Raw genomic sequence first — 18240 nt, 5'->3', positions numbered from 1 at the left:
ATGCTCTCATGCAGAGCCTACCTCCCTACAATTTTGGTTATTCCACTAGATCTAGTTCTATAATTTCATTTGAGTAACATGGTGTAAATGTAGGGAGAAAGGGGGGAGAATTCTAAATGGTTCTAACGTTACAGTAGAACCTAGCTAATTGCAGGAATGACTGGGGAGTTGATTACAGATGACTGAATTTTGGAAATTGTTGACTTGCTAATCGCAGTAACCTCCCCACACAGAATATAACTTCATGTATGACAAGCATAACTTCCTTTTTTATTCATGCTGATACTTTCTGGTGTACTACCAAATATTCTGTAGCATATTTTGTAAAATAGCTGAAGCCTTTATAATTGGCTACATAAAAAACAAATTCACAAATGGACACCTCTGTCAAATCTTAGCTGAGAAGTGAGAAGAGAGAGGCAAGTTTTGTGTGCAAATGATAGGTTGTGTGGATTAGGGCAATTTAAATTAGCAAGGTTGTACTGTATTTATTTAAGTGCTAAGTGCATTCAAATTATGTGTTTGTTTTGGTATATTTACTGTAGACGGAGGATAGGTAAAACTTGAGCTGTTGGGTCCAGTTCTTTCTTCAGACACATGAGAATAGCTTCCACTGATTTAAATCAGTAGGAAGCTATGTGCCTATCTCAGGGCAAAATTTGGACCATATTGTTTATAAAAAACATTATAATGGAATTAATTAGGAAGTCTGGTTTACCATGTTCACATTTGCAAACATAATGATTAAGATAAGACGCTTGTGAGACTTTTGTAGATGTGATCCCTTGAAACAATACACTGTTGGTTTTTTTTCTTTTTAATCTGGTCTTTTAGGTCCTGATTCTTGGGTATGGATGAGCTCTTGGTGGAAGACTCCAGGGGAGACAAAGGTGGAATTATATCACCCTGGCAGTCTCATGACCCTGGGGGTCAGACCACCTGCAAGCACAATTTAGAGCAGCCTCAGGGCTGTTTATGGTCCTGAATTCTTTATAGCAGACACTTTTTAAAAATACTTTATTATGGTTTGCTGTTTATGTCTGCATTTGTATTAAGGTGAAATTTGATTAATTTGAGTGAAGGGTGGAAATAATTAGATCAATAGATGCTTTTCTCTTGTTTAAATGACATTTTAATGTTTTCATGGCTTTTATAATGGCAGGAATTCTTATGAGCTAGCCTGCAAAAGTAGTAGTTGAGTTGCTATGTCAGAGCAGCTCTAACTCTTTGTTCCCATTTATGACACTCACAGCTGGAGAGGTGAGGTTGAGTGACAAGGGAACTTATTGTAAAATGTGGAGAAACAAAGGGAACTTTGCAAAATAGTTTTATGAAAAGTTTGACTTGGTCTTTTTTTTCCATTTCAGAACCTAGGCCTGATAATATAAATGTGTTGTACTAGTGTATGTCCATTAGTGATGTACAAGAATCCTAGAAATCTGTTTGCCATGGAAAAACATTTATGAGAATCTTTAGTTTTTACATTTTGTGAAAAAATAAAAACATTTACGGTAGAACTCCATTTATCTGAGCCTCCATATCTGTCTCTCTGTATTAACTATGCTACCACCTGCCTGGGGCTGACAGCAGCTTTGGGGTTGGGCAGCCAGCCTCCACCTCAGCTCTGGGTGGCTCGTGATTCAGTAATATGGAGAGCCAAATAATGGCGGCTCCGATAAACAGGGTTCTACTGTCAATAAAACATTGTGTTCAAGTGATACCCGTATGTATTGTGACTAGGGAAATGAAAAAGTTCAGCATTTCATTTTAATCGTGGAAAAATGCAGATTTTTATGTTGTTTATTATCAGAGTTTTTTTTTTTAATCATATAAAACTAAGATTCCTATTGATGTCCTACTCTTGAGGAAATGCAAGTAGCAGGCTGTGGCATTGCTCTGAAAGTTTTGTATTGGCATTTTGTGTTTCAGAACTGAAAAGCACTCAGTAATTGGCACTAGTGTTTGAATGGGGGCATTTTCATGATGGCCCAGGCGCAAAAGGCTATAGGTCTTAGGAAAGAAAACCAAACAACATGGAGGGTGGGAAAACCTGGAATTTCAGCCAAAGGGAAACTATTTTATTAGAGGGGATTGAGTAGAAGAGGCATTATTTCTCCCTTCCTCAGTGGAAGCCCCTTGTGCATTTTTGAGACACTTTGATTGTGTGGTGGGGAGTGGTGCATGCCTTGTCAGGGACAGTGGAGGGGGCTTTTCTTTGCCATCAATTTTATACTCCAAAGCTGTAGGTTGACAGCATTGTTTTATGTAAGTTCCTTCTACGTGCTCTTCCCTTTACTTCCTTATCATGTGCAGTTGAAAACAAATTGGAGCACAAGATAAGGGATACTTTTGTGGAGTAGTGAAAAGGAATTGGGCTTCTATGCAAATACCCCAGGCCTGTACAGATACACTGAGTGTTGCAGGATTTCCCTTCTCATGGAACTTGGGATGTCTGTGCATTTGCCAGGCTTGTCTCCATGCCCATTCTGTGGGAGAATAAATTGCCTTGCCTTTTCCACAACCAGATGATTGGCAGGGTAGACCTCAGTTTGAAACTAGTAAGTTTTCTCCCAGTGCAGGACAAGAGCTGGACCAAAAGATTTTTGTTTTCTGGAACTTTTAAGAGTTTTTGGGGAAAAAATGGGGAAAGACACTGTGATTCCCCAGGTTATTTAGGTTCTTGTCATATTCTTTGGAACTGTTCTCAAATACCCAGCTGCAGAGAATGTTCTATCAGCATCATTCTCCTGTTTGACTATATTGGAATGAGCCATTCTTTTAATTGGTAAGAATGCTGAAGGGCTTTTTGGACTCCTCCGTGCCGCCATAAAGACACCATTGTCATTAGCACTGGCTGAAAAACGAGGAACCAATATTATTTTTCTGCACTCCCTTCCCCTCTACTGTTTTGCTGATGATGTGTTGTTCAGGCTTCTTACTCTGTGTATGCATCACCCTCATGGCTGTTATTGCATCTACCTATCTATCTATTGCATCTATCTTCACAGGAACTGTGAAGAACAAAAATCAAACCTTGATGGAAATCATAAAAGCTACTGTAAAATGTGTGTAAACAAGCTTCCAGAAAGGGACAGAAGTGCTGCTGCGCACGAATCATGTTCTTCAGCATGTTGATGCCAAGGGCTTTTTGTTGTAAACCATTCCTTCAGCAGGACAATCTTTGCCACGACTGAACTGTACATTTCCAGTATTAGAAATGAAAAATGGTGTGATGAGCACCAGATAGCTTGGTGAAGTGGACAGGCGCTAACATGACTACAGATGCGTAGTAATGTGACTGCTTAATTAGGGATATGGTTTGCATAGTTGCAAATCATCCTTCCTTGTACCTGGGCTATCTGTTTCACATCAATTGATGCTTGAAGTGGTCTGAAAAAGCTATACTCAGCGTTTTCTTAGGTTACCTGAGGCATGACCCATGACTTCTGTTTTGCTTTTGTGTGTTTTGTTTTGTGTTTTATTGCAGGATTATATATGTGCCAGCAGAACATTTGGAAGAGTACAAAGCCAGTTTGGGACAACAACCAGAAGACACAATACCACTCAATCTCTTTTCTGCACACACTGTAAGGTGAATCAATATGTTCTCCTATTATCCTACTGTAAGGGCTCTTTGCTTTAACTCTTCCCATGCATGGACATCAGTATTAAAGACTTTTGCTCATATCAATATTTTTTCTTTATCATTATGGTAAAGCACTGGCAAGTAAAGCACTCTTCCAGTATTCTTGCCAGCAAGTTTAAAGAAGTATGGACTGGATGAATGGACTGTAAGGTGGATAGAAACCAGGCTAGATCATCGGGCTCAACAGATAGTGATCAACGGCTCCATGTCTAGTTGGCAGCCAGTGTCAAGTGGAGTGCCCCAAGGGTCGGTCCTGGGGCTGGTTTTGTTCAATATCTTCATTAATATTAATATGGAGGATGGTGTGGATTGCACCCTCAGCAAGTTTGCAGATGAGACTAAACTGGGAGGAGTGGTAAAATATGCTGGAGGGTAGGGATAGGATACAGAGGGACCTAGACAAATTAAAGAACTGGGCCAAAAGAAATTTGATAAGGTTCAACAAGGATAAGTGCAGAGTCCTGCACTTAGGATGGAAGAATCTCATGCACTGCTACAGACTAGGGAATGAGTGGCTAGGCAGCAGTTCTGCAGAAAAGGACCTAGGGGTTACAGTGGACAAGAAGCTGGATATGAGTCAACAGTGTGCCCTTGTTGCCAAGAAGGCCAATGGCATTTTAGGCTGTATAAGTAGGGGCATTGCCAGCAGTTCGCGGGACGTGATCGTTCCCCTCTATTCGGCATTGGTGAGGCCTCATCTGGAGTACTGTGTCCAGTTTTGGACCCCACACTACAAGAAGGATGTGGAAAAATTATAAAGAGTCCAGCAGAGGGCAACAAAAATGATTAGGGGGCTGGAGCACATGACTTATGAGGAGAGACTGAGGGAACTGGGATTACTTAGTCTGCAGAAGAGAAGAATGAGGGGGGATTTGATAGCTAATTTCAACTACCTGAAAGGGGGTTCCAAAGAGGATGGATCTAGACTGTTCTCCATGGTAGCAGATGACAGAACAAGGAGTAATGGTCTCAAGTTGCAGTGGGGGAGGTTTAGGTTGGATATTAGGAAACACTGTTTCACTCGGAAGGTGGTGAAGCACTGGAATGGGTTACCTAGGGAGGTGGTGGAATCTCCTTCCTTAGAGGTTTTTAAGGTCAGGCTTGACAAAGCCCTGGCTGGGATGATTTAGTTGGGGATTAGTCCTGCTTTGAGCAGGGGGTTGGACTAGACGACCTCCCGAGTTCCATTCCAACCCTAATATTCTGTGATTCTATAAGTAGATTTTTGTGCCTGGCTAGAAGTTTTCCATTACATTTTTGTAAGGCTAATATATATGTGTCTGAAAGAGGTGAGTATACACCATTTATATCCTATTCTAGTTAACTTCATCCCTTTCTAGGCCTCTCACTGAATTAGAAGGTGGTGTGTATGTAAATATTGGTTGGGAATACGCTTCATTAATTAAATAGTTTTTTAAAGCAACAAAATACTGAAAAAATACTGATATTTCAACATTGTCAGATTTGTGAGACAATGGGAATATTCTGTGAAATCAAGCAGTTATAGGGGATGGGGAGGGGGGTTTCAGAAAAAAATTCAAATATTATGTCTTATTAGCTGTACTCTTCCAAAATTTGAAAATGACATTTCTGTTCCATCTAGAATGTATGTTGCAACAATTAGATGTGAATTTCCAGTCACAGAATGAACTTTTCTCAGCATTCTCCTAGGCCTCAGAAAATCATTAGAAGTATTGGCCAGGATTTTCAAAAGTGACTAACAATACTGCATACCTCCATCTCAGCTTGAGACACTTTAAAGAAATCTGATTTTCAGAGAGAGAGAGGGTGCAGATCACCTTCAGAGTGTTTCAAGTTGGGTACCAAAACCACTTACCACTTTTGAAAATTATAGCTGTTATTTTTTTCCCTTTGGAAACTAAACTTCAATTTGTTTAAATTTTGGCTCCACTCCCATTTAGAAATGCAGAGTATTCTACTCTGTGGTTGTCATTGGTGAAAGCTTAATTGAAGAGAGTGGAACAGGAATTCCTAAACACAGGATATATTATATCAGAAGCTTACTGGGAGGGTGGTGACTCCAGATGGTTCACAGCTGTACCATAAAAATTTAAAATCTTTCTTACAATATAAGGGGAACACTTAGAAATGTGCTAGATACTAAAGCACTTTTTTACTCGCTATTTTCTCGTGTAAAAGCACGGCTACCTCCATAATCTGTAAAAATTCTCATTCTGTCCGTTAGATCCGTTTGGTGTTCGTTGCATAACGACACCTGGGACTTTATTAGGATTTTAAATGTACTTTGTTTGCTCTTATTTATTAGCAGAGAAATTCCAGAACTACCTGAACGTGAAGAGGGGGAGGGAGAAGAAAGCGAACTTCAGAATGCAGCTTACAGTCACTGGAACCAGCCCAGGCGGTGAGTATGGATTCCCAGTTGAATGACACTCTCTCATAAACATCGGTGTATTGAAATTGGAACTATAGTGGATCCTTTCCAATACTGTAAAGTAAATAAGGAAGCAGTCAAAATAGTGTAGCGTTTATATCTATAAATTACACAAATAGGGCATATTTATTTTTACTGTAGTCAGCCTAAATCCCTGTGATCCAACTTGTGTGCTGAGTGCCTGGGAAGATTAGTTTTAAATTTAATTTGCACTGATAAACCTAAGCCAGGGGACTACAAAATTAACTCTTCGCATATATGAGTGGGATGATATCCAAGCTCTTGGAGGTAGCCTTCCAATTATAAAAAGAGCAGGAGTACTTGTGGCACCTTAGAAACAAACAAATTTATTAGAGCACAAGCTTTCGTGGGCTACAGCCCACTTCATTGGATGCATAGAATGGAACATATAGTAAGGTTTATGTATACATACAGATAAGTTGGAAGTTACAATACAAACTGAGAGAGGCTAATTAATTAAGATGAGCTATTATCAGCAGGAGAAAAAAACTTTTGTAGTGATAATCAAGATGGTCCATTTAGACAGTTCACGACAAGAAGGTGTGAGGATACTTAACTTAAGGAAATAGATTCAATATGTGTAATGACCCAGCCACTCCCAGTCTCTGTTCAAACCCAAGTTAATGGTATCTAGTTCGCATATTAATTCAAGCTCAGCAGTTTCTCGTTGGAGTCTGTTTTTGAAGCTTTTCTGTTGCAAAATTGCCACCCTTAAATCTTTTACTGAGTGGCCACAGAGGTTGAATTGTTCTCCTACCGGTTTTTGAATGTTATGATTCCTGATGTCAGATTTGTGTCCATTTATTCTTTTGCGTAGAGACTGTCCGGTTTGGCCAATGTACATGGCAGAAGGGCATTGCTGGCACATGATGACATATATCACACTGGTAGATGTGCAGGTGAACGAGCCCCTGATGGTGTGGCTAATGTGATTAGGTCCTGTGATGGTGTCACTTGAATAAATATGTGGACAGAGTTGGCATCGGGCTTTGTTGCAAGGATAGGTTCCTGGGTTAGTGTTTTTGTTGTGTGGCGTGTGGTTGCTGATGAGTATTTGCTTCAGGTTGGGGGGCTGTCTGTAAGCGAGGACTGGTCTGTCTCCCAAGATCTGTGAGAGTGATGGGTCGTCCCTCAGGATAGGTTGTAGATCCTTGATGATGCGCTGGAGATGTTTTAGTTGGGGACTGAAGGTGACAGCTAGTGGCATTCTGTTATTTTCTTTGTTGGGCCTGTCCTGTAGTAGGTGACTTCTGGGTACAGTTCTGGCTCTGTCAATCTGGTTTTTTCACTTCAGCAGGTGGGTATTGTAGTTTTAAGAATGCTTGATGGAGATCTTCTAGGTGTTTGTCTCTGTCTGAGGGATTGGAGCAAATAAGGTTGTATCGTAGAGCTTGGCTGTCGACAATGGATCGTGTGGTGTGTCCTGGATGGAAGCTGGAGGCATGTAGGTGGTCAGTAGGTTTCCAGTATAGGGTGGTGGTTATGTGACCATTGCTTATTAGCACAGTAGTGTCCAGGAAATGTGTGGATTGGTCTAGGCTGAGGTTGATGGTGGGATGGAAATTGTTGAAATCCTGGTGGAATTCCTCAAAGGCTTCTTTTCCATGGGTCCAGATGATGAAGATGTCATTAGTGTAGTGCAAGTAGAGTTGGGGCATTAGGGGACAAGAGCTAAGGAAGCATTGTTCTAAGTCAGCCACAAAAATGTTAGCATACTGTGGGACCATGCAGGTACCCATAGCAGCGCCGCTGACTTGAAGGTATATATTGTCCCCAAATGTGAAATAGTTATGGGTGAGGACAAAGTCACAAAAGTCAGCCACCAGGTTTGCCGTGACATTATCGGGGATACTGATCCTGATGGCCTGTAGTCCATCTTTGTGTGGAATGTTGGTGTAAAGGGCATCCATAGTGGCCAGGAGGGTGTTTTCTGGAAGATCACCGATGGATTGTAGTTTCCTCAGGAAGTCAGTGGTGTCTCAAAGATGGCAGGGAGTGCTGGTAGCGTAGGGCCTGAAGAGAGAGTCCGCATAGCCAGACAATCCTGCTGTCAGGGTGCCAATGCCTGAGAGGATGGGGTGTCCAGGATTCCCAGGTTTATGGATCTTGGGTAGCAGATAGAATACCCCTCGCTGGGATTCTAGGGGTGTGTCTGTGCAGATTTGTTCTTGTGCTTTTTCAGGGAGTTTCTTGAGCAGATGGTGTAGTTTCTTCTGGTAATCCTCAGTGGGATCAGAGGATAATGGCTTGTAGAATGTAGAGTTAGAGAGCTGCCTAGCAGCCTCTTGTTCACATTCCAACTTATTCATTATGACGACAGCACCTCCTTTGTCAGCCTTTTTTGATTCTGATGTCAGAGTTGTTCCTGAGGCTGTGGATGGCATTGTGTTCAGAACGGCTGAGGTTATGGGGCAAGTGATGCTGGTTTTCCACAATTTCAGCCTGTGCACGTCAACGGAAGCAATCTATGTAGAAGTCCAGTCTGTTGTTTCGACCTTCAGGAGGAGTCCACGCAGAATCCTTCTTTTTGTGGTGTTGGTGGGAAGGATTCTGTGGGTTAGTATGTTGTTCAGAGGTGTGTTGGAAATATTCTTTGAGTCGGAGACGTCGAAAGTAGAATTCTAGGTCACCACAGAACTGTATCATGTTTGTGGGCCTGGAGGGACAAAAGGAGAGGTCCCGAGATAGGACAGACTCTTCTGACAGGCTAAGAGTATAGTTGGAAAGATTAACAATATTGTTGGGTGGGTTAAGGGAACCACTGTTATGGCCCCTTGTAGCATGTAGTAGTTTAGATAGTTTAGTGTCCTTTTTCCTTTGTAGAGAAGCAAAGTGTGTGTTGTAAATGGCTTGTCTAGTTTTTGTAAAATCTATCCATGAGGAAGTTTTTGTGGAAGGTTGGTTTTTTATGAGAGTATCCAGTTTTGAGAGCTCATTCTTAATCTTTCCCTGTTTGCTGTATAGGATGTTGTTCAGGTGGTTTCGTAGTTTCAGAATGTTATTCTTTCTGTAGCTCACATAGGATATACGAGGGTTAGCTAGAAGCCAAAATAAATGGAGGGCAGTAGACAAAAGTTAGACACTAAATAGACTTGTTGGTCATTCCCAACCCACTGTCCTAGAAAGGCATGAAAACATCCAAGGAAGAATTTTTCTCAGATGTGTTCCATAGAATTGTACAAATGACAGGCCTTTGGAATTTATAGACGAGAGGCTGTGATGTAGATACAATGCATTCCTTTTTGTTTTTTTTGTCATTGTAGGGTTGAGCTTTGGAGAGAACCTAGCAAGTCGTTGGGAATCAGCATCGTCGGTGGACGAGGGATGGGGAGTCGGCTGAGCAATGGTGAAGTGATGAGGGGAATCTTTATCAAACACATTCTGGAAGACAGCCCCGCTGGCAAAAATGGAACTTTAAAAACTGGAGATAGAATAGTGGAGGTACCATGCAAACTTATTATGTGCTTTAATTTTTCACATGTATATACATCAACCTTGCAAATGTCTGCTTGTGGACATAATTTTGTTATGGCAAAGCAAGAGATTGTGATTTTTTTTTTTCTCATCAGCCATCATGGTACAGGGCCAGCAACTAGATTTTGTGCCTACAAACCCAGGGCCTACATGGTGTACAGTTATCACTTTTTTATTTAAATATTTCTGAATATAAAACCACCACCACCACCACAATGGAATGTAGGTAGCCCTGTGAGTACTGCACCCCTCCAATGTCTCCATTACTGTCTGCATTACTGGCAGCCCTTAAGAGTTTTACCACGTGGTATACCAAATGTAGTTACTGCATTATAACCATAGTCCTATCATGTGTGTGTTTTACATGCAAAGGGCCTCCGGCTTACATACAGCCCCAAATGTACATAGTCTTCAGAGTAACACAGGGATGCACAAGGTCCTGGATCCTAGCCCCTATTTAGACCAGCTGACTCAGGAGAAAGATTACCATGTTTCATGCAGCTGCATGGGGTAGTTAAAGAGATGGCCATAAAGAGTAGGAGAACTGCAAATAGACATCCCACTTACCTGCATGTTAGTGCCTATCCAGACCCTGTCTTTCATCTCCACTTAGTCTCCGTGTCCGGGTGGGAGTACATAAAGCTCTGCTTAGCTGCTAACAGAGAGGGGGTTAGAGTCAAACTTGTGGGACACAGAGAAACTTTTCCACCCCTGCAGCTAGGTTAGGGGGAGACTTTTTTCTCCTGAACACTGATCCCCTTTTTGCCATCTTTGCAGGGATGATGCCCTCACCTTCACTCCACCCTGGTTCAGCTTTGGAGCAAAGTTGGCAGCCAAGATTAAGCGACATTCTTTCTAAAACTGTTTTTCAGCTGGCTGTCAGTTAATACTCCACCCTATATCTTAGGTTGTTAGGAAATGCACTATTCTTTATGACGTCTGGACCCTGGCTGCCATTCTTTAAGTACATGGCAACCCAGATGGCAGAGTCTGTGATTCTGCCTCTCAGGTAGGGTGGTTTTAAGTGGGTAATGTTTAAACTGGAATTACATGGACAGTGTATAGGACAGAGATGCAGGGCATCAGAAAAGCTTCTACAGTGAACAGCCAGAGAGGACTGCAGAGCTTCCATTGGCCAATAGGTATGAAGGTGGAATTTGGGCTGGAGAGGACCCATTTATAACATATTGTATAAATAAGCACTTACATCATAAAAAGTTACAGCTTCATCCAGGCACTTATATGACCTCCTATCTAAGCACCAGTGCAGAGCTCTATTAGGTATTGGTTTTATATAATAGCACAAATAGACTAGTATTCAGTAATGGCTGACGTTGGCCTAAATGTTTTGGTCTGTCTCTGATGTATGAACACATTGGTTATATCAAGGATGAGAATTGCTTTTACTTTGCAGAATGGCTAGAAATGCCATTAATGGTCAATATAAGTGAGTCATTGGGTTTTAATGAGCATATGGACTGTCCCAGAAAATGAAACTTGCAGAAGTGAATGTGGGGGAATACACATGTTAACTAGACGACTGTAGACATAGTGTGTGTGTGCGCGTGTATATATCTATCTATCTATATATATAGTGACCACGTATGTCTGGACATGTACGTATAGTTTCCCTTTCTTATACTGTAACATAACCTGGCTCTGCTCTCTAGTTAGCACCTGCCACTACTTCGGTCATTGGAAGTGATAGAGTGATAACAATACTGTTTTTTTCCTAATAGATTTAGAATCTGCTATCTTAAATGGTTTTCCTTCTCTTTATTTTACATTGGATGGTTAAGTCTCAGATAACCTATGAAATTAAAGAGGCAGAAGTAACTCTCACTATATGGCTTCTTATGCAAGTACTACTAACAAATAACACTTGTATCTTGGCTTTTAGCTATTATCATAGCCATTATGAATATGCTTTTCTAATGCTAACCTCACCATAACATGGATTTTCCTTGGATACCAAGATAAACTTTTTTTTAATCAACATATCAGTACATGTTATACGGAGAGTGAAAGAGAGAGTATGTTACATCTCAAAGAATTGTTCTTAGCCATCCTTTGTAAATATTTTGTTTAGGGAGGAAGAAATTTTTTCAATTCTGAGCAAAAACTAGTTTTGGGGGGCAGAGGGGAATGTAACAAGGAAAAATTGTCTAACATTAAAAAATAGTACTTTGCACTTATATAATGCTCCTCCTCCACCAGGGATCTTCAAATGCTTTGTAAGTATCATATAATTAAACCTCACATTGACTCAGTGAGGTAGATATAAATAGCCCTGATTCTGAGCCATAAATGACTGGAAGCAATTGTTGGCAAACTCTGACATTGCTTTCATATTATTACATATTCTATAACCGTGGCTTTTGGGACAAAATATCGACATGGAACTTGAATGAAGCAGATGAATAGCCAGTTTTAAAATCCTTTAGAATATTGAAAGCCTAAATTATGTGGCTGGGATTTCAAAAGAGCCTAAGGGTGATAGGCACCAAAATTCCCAGAATTAAAGGTGGGTGTCTGTGTCCCTTTGGACTTGTCTAATGTAGCAACAGTAAGGCCTTGTCTACACTGGCAAGTTACTGCACAGTAAAGCAGCTTTCTGCAGTGTAACTCCCAAAGTGTACACACTGTCAAGCCACTTAGTGCGCAGCAACTCCTCAGTTAGAGTGTTTCAAAAAAACCCACCTTGACGAGAGTCATAAGCCTTAAAGCGCAGAGGTTCCAGCGCTGTATTGGCAGTGTAAAGACATTACAGCGCAGAAAGTCTCTCCCCCCACTCCATACACACACACACACACACACACACACTCCCTGTCACACACTCTGCCCTCCCCGCCCCCACACTTCAGTTGAAAAGCAGCTGACCGTGTAGTAGGATGCCCATGGAACAATGGGATTGGGAAACCTGCATCATGTGATGCTGTGCCTGCCCCATGGGGCATTCCAAACCCTTCCCAAAGCACCCTGCAGCCAGTCCCACAGTGGGATAGCGACCACAATGCACTGCTCTCTTCACCGTTGCAAGAGCTGCTAATGTGGATGCGGTCCAGCATCACAAGGAGCACAGTGTGAGCATGCGACAATTGTTTATTAATTCCAGAGCTTTAATAAAAGTGGTATCACTTGTTGCTCAGAAACTTGCCAGTGTGGACATACCCTAAGTTAACATACACTAGGGATCTTTTACTGTGCACCGGTGGGGTCTACGTGTGGCAGTTAGTGCATAGCATGTTGATGCATTTTAGAATTCACATCCCTCTAGTGTGCATTGCTGTGCCATGTAGATTAGCTCTTAGATGCCTTTTGAAAATCCAGTCTGTACGTTGTTGGTGCCTAAGGACCTGATTCAACGTATGTTGAAGTCAGTGGGGATCGTTCTGCTGAGTGCACAGGCCTTTGGCTCAGGCTGCAATAGACGATCCAAAATCAAAATCTTAGAAGTTGCTTCATTATACTTTAAGTTTTGTGTAATGTTAAGCTGAGGCCTTCCGATTTTCAGGTGGATGGAATTGACCTCAGAGATGCAAGCCATGAACAAGCTGTGGAAGCCATACGGAAGGCAGGCAACCCTGTAGTCTTTATGGTACAGAGCATTATAAACAGATCAAGGGTAAGCATCATAAATGTGAAAAAGAGACAAAAAATAGGGATAGTTTAAATAAATGTCCAAGCTGATATTATTTTTGGGGTGGGGGGAGATATTTAATCCTGCAGGTTCCATCTCAAACAGATCATTATAGGAACAAAGGTTTGATTTTTAAATATTATTTCCATTTAGAATGAAATTGATTTGGAATTTACCTATAGTATGCTTGCTTCAAAGTATTTTGAAAAGCCTCCAGAATGATTGATTGTTGAGGAGAAAGGAGGGAGCCTATCTAAAAACAAGTCTTAGAGATTGATATTGTGTCCAAATGCATGCGAAATATACGGCAACAATTGTTGTTATATTAAGGGAGCATTAATGAAAGGACCTAGAAGTACACAAAAATAATTTTTCCTTCATTAAACTGCATGGACAATGCAAACACAAGCTAATAAGCTTTAAAATAGTAGCTTGCATCACCTGAAACTAAACTTCCTCATTGGAGAGTCTATGTAATCTGCATGTTTATTTACTAGTTGTCTCATAACTTTTGTTTCCCAGCCAGAATCTCTCAATAGCTCTTCATCAACCTCTGCTCTCAGTGGGCAGAAACCTACTAACCCATTTTATCGTCAGTCATCTCAGGTAACGTTGCATGGAATAGCTTTCCTGAATGTTGGCTATTGATACTCAGGCTGCTAAAATGAGTATTGTGCATTTGCTAAGAAATGGGCAAGATTGATGTTGTTTAATGAATGTTTAGGATGAGAGTGATGCTTTTACTTCATCACAGATGACTTTTCGTGTATATATGAATGTTCCTTCAGGAATTTTTAAAATTACAGTTCTACTTGTTCTGTTTCTCTACCCCCAACTAGCTTTACTGTATTTTAAAATTGACTGTTTATTAAAATATCCATACTTTTGTATGTAAAGCAAGGCATTGCACATGCTTTTCACTGTACACATGCTTTGTGATATAATTTTTAAAACAACTCTTTTTACTATCTTAATCGTTTGAAACTTACATCTGTACATATAGTAAGAACTTGTGAGGGAATTTCCAGTCTTCGTTCATGTGTACTCATCCAGACAGCTAGCTGCATGCAGACAATAACAGTCTTTAATATGGTGCAACAACACATCTGCTAAAAATGACTGTTAAAAGAGAGTCAGATTTTCCACCGTTGTATTCTTCAAGATACTGTACATGGAGATTAGAGTATGGCCCAGATAATATGAATGGGCTGTGTTGTCTGCTGGAAACAAATTTAGTAGTTCTCCATGCAAGCAGTTATGCGCCACATCTGTGCTACATAATGACTCTGCTCTGTTTATTTTTAAATAAGAATTACCGATTGAGATGAGCGTATCTCCAGCCACATTGCAGGGCTTCACCCTTATGCATTTTTTGAATGCTTTGTTTGCTCAAATAACTAAATATTTTTATGCTAGTGGTTCCTTTTGTTTTGCTATGTACAAGTGTGCTTTCTTGCACAATGGTATTGTTGACAACAATCATTTTTAGATTACATGAAGGTAATTCCCTAAACAGTGCCCTGATTTACCCCTTGCACAGTCTCAATAACTTCTTCAACACAGTGGCATGGGATAGAAGTCAGGGCAGCCAGTGTTTTTTCATTGACATATCATTATGTCAGACATATTTGAGGCACAAATATGAATGGTTGGGGATTGATTTTCTGTGTTATTACTAGAGCTTGATTATTTATGCACAAAATATGTGTTATGTTAATTTTATTTATATAACACTCTGTCAAGATAGTTTAAACTCTTAATGCAGGCAGCAAATCTGATGGTTACATAGAAACATTAATTTCACAAATAGTACTTAGAAGACATTGCATGTGTAAACAGAAATTCTTCTCATAGGGAAAATGTTCTCTCTCAAGTTTGTGAGTGGCATTGTCACAATGGATCCCTTGTCTTAACATCGCTCTGTCTTTCAAACTGTAAAATACTGTAGATCCAAGAAACATTACACTGGCAAATTAGATCAATCTGATTTGGTAAACTGATGCCTGAATATGAATATTGAACAATGCATTTTCCAATTTTAAGTGTTTTTTGAAAAACAACAAATGTTTTAGCTGGTTCAGAGATTTCTTTACACGGTAAGATAAAGGGCTTTTCTATACAGAGCAGCAGTGCACACCGCTAGTACATCAGAGGGTGGTAGGGAACCTTTGATGTGCACCAGCAGGCTCTATATGGAGCAATTAATGTGCAACATGTTTGTGCACTTCAGAAGTCACACCCCCATACGGTTCATTACTCCACTGTGCAGACAGGCCCAGATAACAGTGATTTTTTGACGTATTTCCCCCCTCCCCGCCCCCGAAAATTCTCCTGCTGTTTTTTATCTTTTTTCCTTTTATCCGTACTAAAGTTTGCACTTTTCCTTTTACCCACTACTTAAGCATGTCTTGATTATGTAACTGGGGTACAAGGGGTATTCCTTTCTAAGCACTGCACTGCCTGTTTTCCAAAAGTGTTAGGCTCATAGCTGCAAAGAACTTTGGCCAGCATAGCAGCTGGTTCCCTTGTAGAATTTATTTGCATGAATTTAGGACACTCCCATCTACTACAGAACATCAGAATGGTTGCCTCTTTCTTTTAAGTGAGCACGTTTGTTTCAAAACCATTCTGGTCCTACAATACAGTACGAGAACTGCATCAATGGCATAAACCAAAGGTTAAAAATGTTGACAGTAAATGACAAGAGGAAAGTAACTAGTATTGTCTTAGGAAAAGCCAGCTAATTCTTATTTTGTTTAGCCATAAACCCAATAAAGCTTACTAAAAAAGTGGTCCCTCCCACTTAGCTGCACATATTTAATGACAATGTGCTATAATAAGATCCTGTATTACTAAAACTTAATTACTTCTGGAAAATATCCTGCTGCCCATTTATTAGTATGCTGCTGTTTACTTGTCAAAATAAAAGCACAACCTAAATTTTGCACTACATTTTCTACAAATTGTTCTTATGTTTGTTCTTTTCCTGATTTGCAGAATTTGTATCCAGGTCATAAATGTGAATTAGTGACGTTTCAATATAGAGCCATTGAAGCATTTGGCTCTCATCAGATAATAATCAAAGAAGGCAAATTTTTCATCTTCTCACTCATGACATTTTAAGACACTTAATATGTTTATGAATGTGATTCTATGCTCTGTATACCAATTCTGAATTCCTTATTCAGCAAAAAAGCTGCCATTTATATCAGTGGGAGTTTGACCTAAGTAAGGACCATGAGGATTGGATCAAAAGACTATAAGGGGAGATTTTCGGAGGTACAAATGGCACTTATGTGCCTAATTCCTGTTGGCTTTCAGTGGGAGTTGGGTGCCTGACTGCCATTTGTGCCTTTAGAAATCCTCCTTATATGTAATAGTGGAAAAGAAGTACTACCTTCATAGTTCCTATAGAATGAGGGAAGAGGGCCATAACCTATGAGGAGGATAAAACTGGTAGACTGTTCTTCTCCCCATCATTTAACGTCACCAATGTGTGTCAGACAAATGTAAATGTACAGCCTCGCCTGCCTTTGCTCACAGATGTCTTTAGCATAGCGTATGACATGGGCATTGTTAACACAAGAAACCTTGTGGTCTGTTCTGTAAGCCACAAGGTTTTATTTTAAACCTACCTTCTTTGTTGTTTGGTTCCTTTTGTTTTCTTTGTAGCTGCCTTTCACGCAGCACAACCTTTTCTATGGGCCTGCTACCATCAGCAGCACTAAGCCATTTGCTGATTCTCCTCCGTTCAACACTAACAAGGTTGGATGACACCTGATGGTCTTTATTGGTTCACCGAACGTTATTTATGTGCTTCTGCACCACTTGTGTGTCCTTCTCTGTTTGTATTTTTTCCACATTTGGGTAAAATTCTGTGCTGGTGAGGATGGAAATTTTCCATGATAAATAAGAATGTGTAGAAGTATTGTACAGATGCCAGATATGTAATCATAACCTCTTAAGACTGAGATTTTCAGAGCCCCCTAGAGGAGTTTGGTAGTTTTGAAAATCTCAGCCTAATATGAAATGGCTTTTTTCAAGGACAGAGGTACTTTGTTATCTGTTGTTTGTATGTTGGTCCTTTCTCTGTATGAGTGTGGTTAGGAATTTCCTACTTTATTTTTGCCATGAACAATGTGTCAATACCTCACATTGTAAGATGGTGACAACTTTTTGGGGTTTTTTTTGGAAATTTTTGCCCTGTACCACAAGCAGGGTGCCAACATTTTTTTGAAATCTAGAAAAGTTAGATTCTTCTCTTCGTAATTGGTGCTAATGCAACTAGACCTCTGACGCATCCCTGATTAAAGGCCAAATCCTATCTGCATGTACATGCATACAGCTCTGATTTTGCACAGTCACCTGTAGCTGCTCATGCATCTGGGGGATGAATTCAGCTGTAAATCCGTGCTTCTTCAATTTTTGTATTTTTTCCCTTAATCTCATAACAAAATCTCAAAATGTATAAAGAGCAAAGACTGACTGTAAAACTGCATATGTATGTTTTTGAAATCTATACCCACACTTATAGTTTTGAGGTAGTGACAGTAGAAGTGTAACAGAGGTAATTGCTTATAATTTCTAAATAAACAGTTATTACAAAAAAATTATGTTGCACATAATTACATGCAAAAACTTATGTGCTTGCAAATATTAGAAAAGTCAAAACCACCTGCCACCCCCATCTGAACCCTACCCCCAAGGACATTTTTTTGCTTTTTCTGCCAGATTTTTGTGGAAAAAGTTATGAAGGCCCTGATTCAGTAAAATACCTTGCTGAATCAGGGGTTAATTAGGTCATGTAAGCTATTTTGTCCATTTTGAAATAAAATGGTGTGAATTTACTGCAGTTTATAAAATACACCTGTCACTTAAAAATATGTGAACATGAGTTCATATTGCTAATGCTACATATTGTCAAAGGTACTGTAATATATGGATTGCTGTTTTCTGTTACTGTAGGATGTGCAGAATCCTGTTAGGGTTGCCTTCCATTGTTCCCCAACTAACCCTTTTGCCCCCACACCATTTAAGGTTTGTCTC

General features: G+C 40.1%; 1 protein-coding gene across 1 annotated transcript in view; it reads left to right on the top strand.

Annotated features, from left to right (window-relative positions):
- The window catches only part of MPDZ (multiple PDZ domain crumbs cell polarity complex component), a 128797-nt gene that overhangs the window by 74556 nt on the left and 36001 nt on the right, over positions 1-18240 (top strand). Inside the window, exons 23-26 of the mRNA XM_077817668.1 lie at positions 3488-3592; positions 5937-6029; positions 9344-9521; positions 13069-13179. Of these exons, the coding sequence (XP_077673794.1) occupies positions 3488-3592; positions 5937-6029; positions 9344-9521; positions 13069-13179 (487 nt within the window). The remainder of the gene's footprint in view (positions 1-3487; positions 3593-5936; positions 6030-9343; positions 9522-13068; positions 13180-18240) is intronic.

This window comes from Eretmochelys imbricata, chromosome 5 (genome assembly GCF_965152235.1).
Source record: "Eretmochelys imbricata isolate rEreImb1 chromosome 5, rEreImb1.hap1, whole genome shotgun sequence".
In the NCBI taxonomy this organism is placed as follows: domain Eukaryota; kingdom Metazoa; phylum Chordata; order Testudines; family Cheloniidae; genus Eretmochelys; species Eretmochelys imbricata.
This window is presented reverse-complemented; position numbering and strand designations above follow the sequence as displayed.